Raw genomic sequence first — 14298 nt, 5'->3', positions numbered from 1 at the left:
GGAATTCAAAGCCTGGAGCTTCTGGGTCTGGCAGTGTGTGCACACAGGTGCAAATTTACAGTGCTAAGCAATTTTAGGTGAGTGCCATACTAATTGTACAAAATATTATAGGAGAGGCAGCAGAGCAATGGTTAAGAGCCTGGACTCTAGAAATGACTGCCTAGGTTTGAATCCTGGCTCTCCACTTACTAGCTGTATACTCTTTGGCAAGTTACTTAACTTCCCTGGGCCTCAATGTTTCCATCCATAACATGGGGACTAATACGTAGTCCAGAATGTTTCTTTAACAATTAAGTGACACATTCAATAAAACAAAACTACTGCTGAAAAAAAGATTGAATAAGTTAATGCAAATGTCTAGCACCAAGTAAACAGTCAACAAAAATATTGGTTATTGCTATAGAAAATTGGAGGAGGGAGAAATCATATCCAGCTGCGAATGGACCAGAAAAGGCTTTATGGAGGAGATAACATTGAAGAAAAGGTTGAATTCTAACAAAGAGCGATGGGGGGGATCAAAGGTAGGAGAGGTGGGAAGGCTCAGGTTGTATGGGGCCATGAGTAGATAGATAGGGGCGGCACCTAGCAGTGGGAGCTATTGAAAGTTAAATCTCCAGAGAGAGATAGTGGTCAACATTTGAAGCGCCTTGAATGCCAAATTTAAAACTCTAGAGTTAACCACTGGGTATGGGAGCCGTTAAAATTTTTGAGGAAGAGGAAAATAAACCTTCTTGAGCAACGATCAAGTCTGACAACTTTGCAATTTTGTCCTTGAGACACTGTCAACTTCAGAAACCAACAACTCTCTGAGAACTAACGTTTTGATTGAAGGAAAGGAAAGGGGGCCAGAAAAGGAGAGGTGAGAAAAAGGGAGTGAATAACTGAAGAACGACAGATGGGATGGGGAGATGAAAAGGCACCCGGTGGGAAGTGATAGAAAGGCCGTCCTAACTAATTCCTCATTCCAGGGGCCGCTCGGTGACTGAACTCAAAGCACAACCTACCTTCTCCCCATTTAAGATTTGAAGTTTCCGCCTCAGTTGAGGGCTTCCTTTAACTTCGAGACTGTCTTTTTGGCCTGTGAGGAGCAAGCGTAGGGCATTAGGACCCAGCGATTGTTGTAGTGAGAGTGGTTGAATCTCGATCTCTCAATTTTTCTCTCGAGCTCCCTCCTCTCCCTTTGTCATTCTAGCTGCCTGCTGCCTCCGCAGCGTCCCTCCAGCTCTCCCAGTGCTAATTGCTTGCGCCTTAGACAGACCGGGTGCGCAAAGCAGAAGGATTAGTTGGGACCTGCCTTGGTGACTCCATGGCATCTCCCAGAACCGTAACTATCGTGGCCCTCTCAGTGGCCCTGGGACTCTTCTTTGTTTTCATGGGGACCATCAAGTTGACCCCCAGGCTCAGCAAGGATGCCTACAGTGAGATGGTAAGTGAAGCAAACGGGTGATGAGGAGCGCACCCCCATGGGACTGTGAGCACCTCTCCCCTTCTTTCCTTCTCTATCTCCGGTCCCATCCCCTTAACCCCTAACCCCACCCCGCACCCTCCCTTCTCCCCAACAACTTTGCAGCTCGGAAGGAGCAGCTGGGCAAGAGCGCTTTCATTTGTGGGCTATGCTGTTCTGGAGCTACGGAATGCCAGTTGGGGGAGGGGTTGCCCAGCGAGTACCCCTCACCCCAGGTAAACCATAAGGCTGAGACCGGCATAGCACCTGTCATTGGCAGGAGCCCTTCCTTCCCTCCTTCCAGCACACGCCCAAAGTCTGGGCAACCAGTCTGCAAGTCTGATTCTTTCCCTTGGAGCTAAGAGTTTAGCAAGCTGGAGAGTTTATTTATTTTAGGGCAGAACAAAGGGTTTGAAAGAGGGAAAGAGCTGGGGAGAATGGGCTACTAAAACAAGCAATTCGTGCGGGCTGGCTAGGTATTCCTCACCCCAGGCAGAGAGCTGATAGTATTCCTCTAGCTGCCTGGATATGTATCTGGCTTCTTGAGACAAAGCAGTCTTGGCCCAAATAAAGGTCACTGAGCTCCTGCTTCTTCCTCTTCTTTCATGGGAGAACTGGATGTTTTGTTTTATTTTGTTTTGTGTATAGGCTAATCTACAAAATCTTTAAAGTCTGCCTTTTCTCTCCTGCAAAACAGTTCATAATCCTCACATTGCTTCCTGTGGATGCCCAGGGCCAGGCCCTCTGCAGGTTTTCCCCTCTGCAGAGTTGGAGTCACCAAAGGTGACTGGCCAAAACATCTCCTCTGCAACCTGGGGGCTGGGCTGCTTTCCCCAGTTGGGCGTGATGAGGACTTGCTCTTATGCTGTGGAATACCAGAAGATGGCAAGGGATGTTTCCAGCACTTTCAGTCTCCGGCCTCTCCCCCTGTCACTTGCCTCTTCGTTTCCCCACCCCAGCTGAAGGGACCTTGCCTCTCGAAGCCTTTGCCTGACTGCCAGTAATGGGAGGGAGCACATTACTGGGCTCTCAAGGTCAAGAAGGAAAGGAGCTTAGGGGAGGAAAAGAAGGGGAGAAAGAAAAGAGGCAAAAGGGACTGACTCCCTGTTAGGGCTGAGGCAGAGAGGAATAGCTTCACATATTGAAAGGAATTAATAGCTCTCCTGAAGCCACTGCAGAGCTTTCCAGGGCCCCTCAACGTGAGCTGCAAATGGATGGAGACTGGCAAATTGTGGACGCTCAGAAAATGTTTGCAGGCAGCTCTGGCTTCTGTCTTGGGGTTTGAGCTGGAGCTTTCCGTTTCTTCCTTACCACAGGATCACCCTGGGATGGGGGAGGGTGGCTGGGACTCAAGGGCTTAGGTCTGGCCCCAGTGGCAAATCCTAATATGCTTCTCCTTCTCCCCACCCCTCCTCCCAGCACGTTTGACCAGATGGAATTGAAATCAGGTCAAAATGAGTATCCAAGGCAGCCTGCCTTGGGGAGGGAAGGGGCGGGGTGGGGTAGCAGAAGCCACCAAAGGGTTTAAAGAGCTTGGAGCAGAAAGACAGGGTGGAGGGGAAATGCCACTATATTTTTGCCTTGGCAGTAGTAGTTTGGTGTTAGAGTATAAATAAATAAATATGCTCTTGCTTTACTTTTTATATGTACATGTATTTAAATATTTGTGTGTGTGCACTGTAGGCATTTGTAAGCTTTCCCTTGCCTTAGGCACATAGTACCCATCTTCAGTATGCCCCCTGCCCTCCAGACCCTGGTCAGCTGCTTTAGAGGACCCCCAAGCTGCACCCTACAGTGTTAGGCTCTGCAACTAAGATGGAGTCACCGGGAAGCTTCCTACCAGCTTAGCAGGAGCTCATGAGGAGGACCAGCCACAAATGGGTTTACAGTAGGTTTCTTCCTAGGGAATGGAGCTGTCTATTGCAGCCTAATGAAAGGCAGAAGAAACAAATACGAAGATTTCATATCATACATATGAACATATTAAATAGGTATAATCTAATACAGCAGTATAGAACCATTGTGTGTGTATGTGTGTGTGCACACTTCTGTGCTTCTGTGCTCAGGGGCATCTGTAGGGAATGGAAAGACTATTACTAGGAAGGAGACATCACAGTAGTTTGAAGCTTGAAGAAGATTTTCAGACTGCCCTTTTCCAGGGTCCCCGCCTGCATTGAGCATCAGGCCATAGACTAGAGATGGCTCTCTAGCATAGAGCCTACTGCATAGTGCCTAGTCTTGGCCCAACTTTATTCTTGAACCCATAGGAAAGGGGAGGAAATTCAGTTCTAGCACAAAGAAGATGCTCAATATATATTTGTGGGATGGATGGGTGAATGAACGAGTCATTGTAGCATTGCCTTGGCTGGTCACTACCCTTCAGATTTCTCTGGTTGGCTCTCGATTATGCAGTTCAGGAGCCATTTCTTGCTTCTTAGAAGGGGACTACAGTCCCTCAGAACCCCAACTCTACATCGGCTAGGATGATTATCTAGAATTTTCTGTTTTCCATTTAGGAGTGATTCCTCTGCATTGATGGGTTTAGTTATATATTGACTACAGTGGCATTTCTTATAGGATCTCAAAGTGGTGGTGTTGTTATTGTTTTAAGATTATTTGTTCTTTAAAGCATCTCTGTGAGGTAGATTTATCTTATTAGTTATTCTTATTTTACTGATGGATAAACTGAAGCAGAGTAAGTTTAATGATGTATCCAAGGCTGGTAGGGTAAGCTGTTGTTGGAGCAGAGATTAGAAACCAAGCCCATGACTCAATAATCCCAGTAGAGGGGTCATTAATGGTTAAAACCGTTGGGTTTTTATGGATGCCAGAACCTGTAACTGATTCTTGAAAATATCTGACACATTCTTCCCTCTTTTTTGTACCAATTTAACTGCCCAATCCATGTTTTGGGGTTTGTTTTACTTCAAAACCAATTTTTCAAATTTAGATTTTTAAAAATTGTTCCTTTTTTTTTTGCTTTTCTGCCAACTGTATTTTTTCTTGTCTAAAACCACTGGTGTTATGCTTAGGTGTTAGCCCTTCCATGGAGAATCACTGCTAAAAACCAGACAAATAACTATGAGCTTTTCTCCTGTCTCTACTGGAGAAGCCAGGAAAGGTTAGTGAAAAGAGTGCAGGCTTTGGAGTTAATAAAGGCTTGGGTTTAGGTCCTGGTACTCTTGGGGTTTCTTTATTCATAAAATGAGGATCAGAAACCTAAGAAGGTTGTAAATATTGACTGAGATTACATGCAAAAGTATCTGGTACAGTGTTTGCTATAGTAGGTGTTCAAGAAATGCTCTGGGTGATTATGGTAAGTAATTATATTTTACGCAGTGGTTTCCTAACTAATTTGAATGGCCAGTTTAAGGGATCGAAATCAAGCATTTAAAAGAACAAAGATGCTATTTTCAAGCACTCTGGTGAACAGATCTTTTTGCAATCAGCTAATATTGAAAAATCCACACTTGCTGCTTTGTAATGCACAGTGGATCCCATGCAGAACTTCCAGATGCATTTCTGAATAGCCCATTTGGCGTGTGTTGTCCCATACTCCTCCAGATTTAGCAAGTATCATTATAGAGTACTCTAAATCCCACGTGAATTCAACATGACTGGCCACTCCTTTGACTAAATGCCTTCATCAGTTCACTTGAAATTGGGAGACAGCACTTACAAGTGCTGGTAAGCAGTTTCCTGGTAAGCATATGTCCTAGGAACATAAGAATGTTGAGTTGCTTTAAATGTGGTATTTAGTTTTTGTAGTAGTGATTTCATCCTGTAAACACAGGAGGCCACATAAAGAAAGGTAAGAAAACATCAAAATCCTATCACAATAAATCCAAGTGATTTTGGCCAGGAGGAAGATGGGCAAGTCACTGATTCCTTGCATCCCCCTATAGTGAAGGTTTGTTAATTTGATCGATTTGCTTATCTGTAGTTAAATGCTCTCTTGTTTGTATAAACCTGAGAAAACACTTCCAACATGTTTGGGTAGTTTATTTAATGTACATAGGTAATCTTTTAAGCTTCCAATCACTGCCATTAATTGTTTTCCAATTAGGAATTGAGATATTAATAATAATTCACTGATGCTTAAATTGCTCTTTGAGGGCCAGGCAGTGGCTCACGCCTGTAATCCCAACACTTTGGGAGGCTGAGATGGGAGGATAGCCTGAGGCCAGGAATTCGAGACTGTAGTAGACTGCTCTTTGAGGTGGTACAGTATGTTTGTTCCCTTAGAGAGGAAACTGAGACCCTGAGATGTGAAGTGACTGCTTTGTTCACACAGCCTGCCATCACAAGCTAAGCTACTACTACAGGTTTGAAGCTTAAGTCGGGGAGCTTGTAGCTTCCCAATATGGCCAACGGCTGAGTTTCAGAGTGATCTTTGACTTGCAGTAGGAGTCAGACTTTTCTGCCTTAAGATGCAGTCCTGGTTAGTAGGACCAGGCTTGCCAGCTTCTTCTTTTGATGGACATTATATGACAGTGGGAAGTAGAATTACCTAAAAGATATTTATCATTCATATGGATATTTGGCAATTAAACATAAGGACTTTTTATTGCATTTAAACAATGATGTATAATTCACATGTGGCTTTATTTCCTACAGAGATTCAAAGAAATCATACATGAGTCAGTAAATTTTGCAGCACTTATGTAGGCTTTATGGTTTAAGATAGCAACCAGGCTGAGATTTTTAGCCAAAATATATTTTTGTCAGTTCTTTCTTCTGCTTTCATATAGTTTTCCCCTATACATTTGATTGAAGTTTAACATATATATTGAAACATGCGCGTATGTGTACAGCTCAAGGAATTTTTATAATACTCTCATGTAACTAGCACCCATATCAAGAAACAGCACATGACCAGCACCCCAGAAACCTCCCTCATGGCCCCTTCCAGTCACTACTCTCTCCAAGGGTAATTACTATCCTGACTTCTAACAACATAAGTTAGTTTTACCTGATTTTGAACTTTATGTAAATGGAATTATACAGTATATTAACCAATTTTTTTTCTATTACCTAGTGGGCGTAAGTGAACTTAAAGTGGACCAAACCACTTGCCCTCTGTTCCCATTTTGTCCTGTTAGCTGGCTTGGGTCGGTTATCAATTCTAATCAAAGATGAATATTATTTGATAGTTTTGAGCTGTTCAAGTTTAATGTAATTAATATGGGATTATGGACCCTGGGATGTTTTGAAGAATAAGTGACAAAAAGGAAAAAAAAAGGTATGACAAAGAAAGGCTCCATATGCTTTTTGACTCATGCCTGAATCATATGTCCTCATACCACAAGAATGGACCTGCTTGATTCATTGGTATTATCATTAAAATAATTACTGTGACTTCAAATATATGGACTTCTAATTGTATGGTTCATTAGTGATAAAATGTGTGTGTGGCCCTCAGTTAATGCTATGACACTTTGATTCTTTGACTAAATTTCTAAAATACTCATTTAATTTACAAAATGGGAAACTAAGGTAATAAAATACTTAATAATTTTCTCCAAGCAATTTAGGGGCAAAACTGAAATTGGAATTTGACTTAAGAATCCGGTCCAAGGATATTGCTGGATAATTGCCTTTGACCGAAGGGATTTGAAACATTTGACTAAACCCTTCTCTTTCCTGCTTCCTTTCCCTATAAGGAAACTATGGTTTCAGCGTCTGGGTCATTGCAATGGAAAGAAAACAGACCTAACAAAGTGAATTGCAAGAGCCTTTTGGGAAAGCGAATCCGTGAACTCTATTCTTACTATCAGTACAATTAAAGTCTTTAGAGACCTAGTTACTATAGACTCAAGACATGTGACCCTTCTATTGTTAAACTTGAGGTGGCCTGGAACAAGCATAATGAGGAAGCTGGCAATAATAGAACTCTTTTGATGTCTCTATCCTACTCCACAGGAGAAAGATAAATGGCTTCCTATAATGTCAAGACCCATCCAAGTTTAGTCCCATCTGTAATAAACTAAACATTCCCTGTCTGGAGTCCTGGAGAATAAATCCTATCTGTACCTACTCAGCTTTGAACTAAAGATTTGATAAAATGGCTTATCCACATGCAGTTTCCTCTTGAGAAAAGGAGGAAAGAAAGAGGCAACAGCTGCATAAAAATATCCACAGCTGCAGTTTAAGAGGTTTGCTAAACAACTGAAAAAGTAATATGCAATTACACCAAATGGAGAGGAAAAAAATCACTGAAGTTGTAGGAACTTGATTTAAAGACCTGGAATTTGGCCCTAGGCTACAGCTTCCACTATAGTATAGATAAGAATCTATTCTTGAATGATGGGTGATTAGCCAAAAAAGGAGCTCTTTCAGAAGTCACTCAGCCAGCATCTGGAAGTCTTGGCTCCGACTGTAAGAAACTCACCTTGCCTCCTGTGTTCATCACAACAGAAGCTTACACTTAGGATTTAGGAATTGCCTCTTGAGAAACTATGTGCTGCTAATTAGAAATGACCCCTACTAAAAGTGTCAAGGAAGCCTCCCGGGTCTAGATTTCTTTCCCTAAGTTTTCCCAGCTACCAGCATCAGAGTGCAAAGGCAGAGGGGGTAGGCAGGTGGTATGTATTTCATTTAATAGCGAAAAGAAAGGGGCAGGCTTCTCACCACCACCAGGTGCCTTAACCCTCAGCTCAGCTCTGCTCCACACAAATCTGGCTCCCTTCAGTCCAGGGCTTTATTCTGTCCAACCTCTTTTCTAATTTCTGTCTGAAAAATCCCTGATTTAACCTACCTCGAGAGAGGGAAGAAGAATGACTAACATTTTGCATTTCCTTATATGCTCAGGAACAGGGTAGGGACTAGGATGAGGCGAAATTTTAAATAATGACAAGTCTCTGACAGGGTGAGGGTTAAGGAGAGGTGAGTGAGGGTCGTGTGAGTGTAGAGTCGGAGCCTGCCTTTATTTAACATTTTGATATTTTGTTTATCATGGGTATTATTTACTTTGATTAATGAATGTTTGTGGTACCTTTTTAAATTTTCCACCCAAGGCAAGTAACCTCACTTCACCTTAGTCCAGGCCCTGCTCAGGAAAATGAGGTTCAGAGAGGTCAAATAATTTGCTCATGAACACCCAACTAGAAACAGGCAGAGCTGGGATTTGACGCCAAGTTTATTTGGATCCAAACCCATGTTTTATTTCACTAAATCATTAGTCTTTCAACAGTCCTCATAGAGGATTATCTTGTGCCACTTATGATAATTAATCCGTGAAATAAAGGTGCATTCACTTGTCCAGATGTGAAAGAAATGACTTAACATTGTTCCTAACCTAGAGTGTGTGAACACTATTTTAAGTGCCAGTTGCTTCTGAGAGGTCAAGTTGGCTTTCTGCCTGATTCTTTCTTTTCGTTTTTTTTTTTTTTTTTTTGAGACAGAGTCTCACTCTGTTGCCTGGGCTAGAGTGCCATGGCATCAGCCTAGCTCACAGCAACCTCGAACCCCTGGGCTCAAGTGATCCTCCTGCCTCAGCCTCCCGAGTAGCTGGGGCTACAGGCATGCGCCACCATGCCCGGCTAATTTTTCTATATATTTTTAGCTGTCCAAGTAATTTCTTTCTATTTTTAGTAGAGACGGGGCGGGGGGGGGGGTCTCACTCTTGCTCAGGCTGGTCTCGAACTCCTGAGCTCAAACGATCCACCCCCTTGGCCTCCCAGAGTGCTAGGATTACAGGCGTGAGCCACCGTGCCCGGTCTCTGCCTGATTCTTGTCTTGCATTTGGCACTTTTGACTGTTCTTCTAAAAACTCCTCTTGGTGTCCCCATCTCTCCTGGTTTTCCTCTTGCTTTTCTGATCATACTTTCTTCTATCTGCTTTGTAGACTCTCTTTCTCTTCCCATTTCTTAACTGTCATACATTTTTTCCCATCATATGTACTGATGACTATCCATCCATTCTCTACCTTTTAGCTCAGACTTCTCTTACTGAGCTGCCTACCAGTCATCTCCATGTGGATATCTTAGAGATACTTCAACTTAAAAGCCCTCAAATTGAGTTCCTCATTCCTTCCTGATTCCTATCCCCACCCCCCCAACCCGTACCTCCTGATATAGACCCATACTTGGAGGATGGTAACACCTGTCTGTCCAGGCACCCAAGCCAGAGACCTGAGAATCTTTCTTCACTCTTCCCTTTCCTGCAGTGTCCATATCCGATAAGACACAAAGTTCTGTTGATTTTTGCTTTCACATTATCCTCGACTCTGCTCCTTTCCCTTCATTTTCACTGTCATTCAGCTAGTCCAGGTCTCCTACTGATCTCCTTGCTTCCAGGCATTTCTCCCCGATCCATCCTCCACACTATTTCCACAGGGACCTCCCTTAAAAGCAAATTGATTATGTTGCTCCTTCTGGCTTATAGGACAAAGTCCAGCTCGATAATACAACAGATCTAGTTCTCCACAGGCTGATTCAGATCTGTCTTTCCTGTTTCATGTCTCACCTCTCTTCCTCCCTTCCCTCAACCTATGCTGAACTGAGACAGTATTTCCAGCACACTCATCTGTTTTGTGCTTTAGGGTCTTTACTTATCCAGCTTCCTCTGCCTGCAATGCCCTTCCCTTATTCATTTTATGAATACCTGCTCTTCTTTTAAGATTCCACTCCCAATTTTCTATCACCATCTAGAGAGATTTGACCACTCCCTCTGGTGGGCTACTATTGTACCTGCTACATAATTTTATCCATCACTCATAACACTTTATTGCACTCACTCATTTACATATCTGTTCTTCCCCTTATAAACTTCAAGTTTTGGGACGACAGGGCCTTTGAATGATTGATATCTATATCCAGAGTACCTAGTATAGTGCCTAGCCCAAGGAGGCACATAAGAAATATTGAATAAATGAATGGATACTTAATGAAAACAAAGCAGTGGGTCAACCCAATATGAAACACTTGATAAAATATTAGCAATTTACTCCAAAATGAGGATCAGGCCAATGTGAATAGCAAAAAATATGAATGCTCTATTACTGTCAGGTCAATATAATTCTATTACTTTGTAATATATATAGTGATTCCTTCCTCTGTCCTGTGATGTTTACCTTTGGGCTACTGTTAGATCTTGTATAAGACCTCTATTATATGCCATTAAGTGTGCTGCTTTATAATATTGTTTACGTATCTGTTTCCCCCAGTAGACCAAGAGCTTTTGACCCTGTCTTATTCATCTCTGTCTCTCCAATGCATAATGCATAGTAAGTGTTCAATAAATATTTGTTGAATTAAAATTAATGAACTAGGCTAACCAAATCAGGATATTATAAAGGTCTGAGGATTTATCTTAATGAACCAATGAATGAGAGAATGGTTGTGTCATATTACATTTTAAAGATATATAAGGTATTTATATTTGCATACATTTTTATTTTTCTGTTTGATCAGCAAACATATTTATTTTTATAGATTGCATAAATATAAGCTCCAGCTCAGTTCTTTTCTGAAATATCATGGATTTCAAATTAGGCAAGTCCAAAAGTGAGGCTTTACCATACTGCGCCTTGCCTTGTTTCACTTTGCTGGGTATTCATATGCATCTGGGTTTGGACAAGACAGACACTAGAAAATATGGTTCTGGCTAACATGTACCAGTTTTTAAGGGCCCAATGAATTCTTTAAAAATTCTTGGCCGGGCACGGTGGCTCCCTCCTGTAATCCCAGCACTCTCAGAGGCCGAGGCGGGTGGATCGTTTGAGCTCAGGAGTTCGAGACCAGCCTGAGCAAGAGCGAGACCACCGTCTCTACTAAAAATAGAAAGAAATTAGCCAGACAACTAAAAATATACATAGAAAATAGCTGGGCATGGTGGTGCATGCCTGTAGTCCCAGCTACTCGGGAGGCTGAGGCAGAAGGATTGCTTGAGCCCAGGAGTTTGAGGTTGCTGTGAGCTAGGCTAATGCCACAGCACTCTAGCCTGGGCAACAGAGTGAGACTCTGTCTCAAAAAAAAAAATTCTTAATGTTATTTATGATTTATAGTCAGAAGCTTATTAAACTATAAAGCCAAATTCTCTGCCTTACTACTTTTGGTGCTTAGTCCATTCAGACTGCTATCACAAAATACTGGGTGGCTTCTAAACAACAGAAATTTATTTCTTACAGTTCTGGAAGGTGGGAAGTCCAAAATCAAGGCACTAGCAGTTTAGTTTCTAGTGAGGGCCCACTTTCTGGTTCATAGATGGTACCTTCTAAAGACAGCTCTCTGGGGCCATTTTTATAAAGGCACTAATCCCATTTATGAAGGCTCCACCCTCATGACCTGATCACCTCCCAAAGGCCCCACCTGCTAATACCATCACCTTGGGGGCTAGGATTTCAGTATATGAATTTTTTAGGCGGGGGACACAAATATTCAGACCATAGCAGTGCTACTACTAAGGTTTAACTCACAGGGATCCCAGCAGATTGCTTTTTTCTTATCTTAATTACAGCTTTTATTTAGGGGACAAAGTGAAAAGTGGGACACTCTTGGCTGGTTGGAAGGGGAATGGTAGGGAAGGAGGACCCTGCTTGTGTTTTCTCCATTCTAATGTTAAAATCATGGTTAATGCAGTGATTTCCTTATGATATTCCCACTCTAGAAACGTGCTTACAAGAGCTATGTCCGAGCCCTCCCTCTGCTGAAGAAAATGGGGATCAATTCCATTCTGCTCCGAAAAAGCATTGGTGCCCTTGAGGTGGCCTGCGGCATCGTCATGACCCTTGTGCCTGGGCGTCCTAAAGATGTGGCCAACTTCTTCCTGCTCTTGCTGGTGTTGGCTGTGCTCTTTTTCCACCAGCTGGTTGGTGATCCTCTCAAACGCTACGCCCATGCTCTGGTGTTTGGAATCCTGCTCACCTGCCGCCTGCTGATTGCCCGCAAGCCTGAAGACCGGTCTTCTGAGAAGAAGCCCTTGCCCGCAAGTGCCGAGGAGCAACCTTCCTTATATGAGAAGGCCCCTCAAGGCAAAGTGAAGGTTTCATAGGAAAGTGCAAGTGCAAACAGTGGACCTTCCAGGCAGTTACTTCCATGTCAGTGTGTGTTTTTCATTTGATTTATTTATCTTGGGGAAAGGGAAAAATATAATCTGCAAGATAATGACCCTATTGGCTTGTGTACATCTATACCCTAAAATGACCTCCCCACATTGACATTTGTGTGCCACCTTTAATCACTCTGGGGCAATTCTCACATCTTGCTGCATGTACATGTATACAGCTACTATTGAAGTGTAATTGTGAGATGGACTCCAGCAAGCATGTGACTGTGAGATTATGTGTGGGAAAATGTATTTAACTACTGTGTGTGTGAGTACGTGTGTGTGTGTACACTCACACATGTGCAGAGAAGGCTCTGATCTTAAACTAATCCTGCACAAGTATCCTTCCCTTTATAGATTGATTCCAGCAAAGGCAGAATAAAATAAAAAACCTCCCATAAAGAGAATCCTACTTACTTCTGGCATAAAACAAGTAACATATTCCCATGGTGGAGGAATTCCTCAATAGATTAAGCTGAAAACTTAAACTCACCACTTTGGGAAAAAAATTCATTTCAATTTGAGACACTGAGTTATATGTAAAATTAATTAGCCCCTACCCTAACAGTTGTTTAAATTTTAAATACTCCATATTGAGTTTAATTAAAACAACGGGTATATGCAGTCAACAGATAGTTTAATTCTTTAAGTGATAAAATAGGAAGTTTCACCTTGCCTTTGTCCGAGTCCCATCTACTAAGCCCCTTTACTCACAGTTTGAAACTGAAATAGTAAACTTGTTACCAGATATCTTTTTCAGATTTTTTTAAGCCCAAAGCTGCCTCACTTCCACTATTCTCTGCAATTAACCAGGATTTGGCAGCTGCTCCACAGTTGCAGTTGAGGGAGCAGGGATCAGTCCTGTTAGAAGTCTGTGACTCTCAAACTCTAGCTGTTCTCTGAAATCATCTGAAATTTGACAAGCTGTATCTAGTGTCTCCTTGCCAAACAGATTCACTACTCCTATTGATTCTTCACTAAATTTTGCTAGTGTAAGCAGAGTTCCAAGTCATCGCCCAGGATTGTCTCCTGTACACTTCTTTATCATTCTGGTGGGTGGAGTTTAGCTGGGGGAAGGACATTTGATATGGGTTAGTTGGATTGAGCAGTATGAAAATTTGCTTTCTTCATTACATACTGCTATTTCTCCTTGTTAGATGTGCTTTGATGGTTTTAATATTATTGTGCCAGGGATGGGGAAAGGGGTGGGGGGTGTGTGTGGGGAGAGTACTTATTATTGTATTTTCTTCAGTGTCATTGTTCTTGGTAATTGATAATTCTCTGTCTTATTTCTCTCATTCTTTCAAAATAAAAATTTTTGAAATTTGGAGGAAACTGTCTGGACAAATACTGAAAGAAAGGCTCATATCAAAGGACTCAGGCTCTCTTTTTAAGTCTGGTTAAGGGAGGAGAGGAAAGAGAGGGGGTCGTATAACACTTAATACACTAACGAGGTTGCCAACTTTCCAATCTCATTTAAGTTCCCCCACATGTTTGTGATGTTAGCACACAAGACAGAAAGCCATAGAATTAGCATTCCAATACAATGTCCAGTTTTGGGGAGTTCTGCTTTATTAGGTGATGCCAAAGGAAGCTAGAAAAATGATTTCAGAGAAAATTGAAGGTATATTAAATAAAGATGAACCACTGTCTCTCACTATGTATGTGTCCACAAAGTGGCACAAAGTTGCATTGCCACAGACTTGTCACGTAAGACAAGATATTGAACCACTCAGGGCTTCAGTTTCTTCATTTACAAAAAGAAGGGTGTAGAAGCCTTAAAATCCCTTCCAATTTACATTTCTTTG

General features: G+C 42.2%; 1 protein-coding gene across 2 annotated transcripts; it reads left to right on the top strand.

The window, feature by feature from the left end:
• The first annotated feature begins 1144 nt into the window (after positions 1-1144).
• Positions 1145-13825, top strand: TMEM35 (transmembrane protein 35). 2 transcript variants are annotated; one of them, XM_012650069.1, is made up of 2 exons: positions 1145-1426; positions 12053-13825. In XM_012650069.1, the coding sequence occupies exons 1-2, from the start codon at positions 1307-1309 to the stop codon at positions 12434-12436; spliced, it is 504 nt and encodes a 167-aa protein (XP_012505523.1). In that variant the 5' UTR covers positions 1145-1306; the 3' UTR covers positions 12437-13825. The 2 variants fall into 2 exon arrangements, with proteins under 2 accessions (XP_012505523.1, XP_012505524.1); XM_012650070.1 differs by lacking the exon at positions 1145-1426 and adding an exon at positions 3892-4171 and having other exon boundaries at positions 12053-12770.
• Positions 13826-14298: the final 473 nt, after the last annotated feature.

The sequence above is a fragment of the Propithecus coquereli genome, unplaced genomic scaffold (assembly GCF_000956105.1).
Source record: "Propithecus coquereli isolate 6110/MARCELLA unplaced genomic scaffold, Pcoq_1.0 Scaffold31, whole genome shotgun sequence".
NCBI classification, from domain to species: domain Eukaryota; kingdom Metazoa; phylum Chordata; class Mammalia; order Primates; family Indriidae; genus Propithecus; species Propithecus coquereli.
The sequence above is the reverse complement of the archived record's forward strand: the minus strand, read 5'-3'. Positions and strand labels throughout refer to the sequence as shown.

Bases quoted from the DNA above. Each gene is read 5' to 3' on its own strand.
- TMEM35 (XM_012650069.1), top strand. From the start codon at position 1,307: ATGGCATCTCCCAGAACCGTAACTATCGTGGCCCTCTCAGTGGCCCTG. The intron at 1,427-12,052 runs GTAAGTGAAGCA...TTCCCACTCTAG, and splicing joins AGGATGCCTACAGTGAGATG to AAACGTGCTTACAAGAGCTA.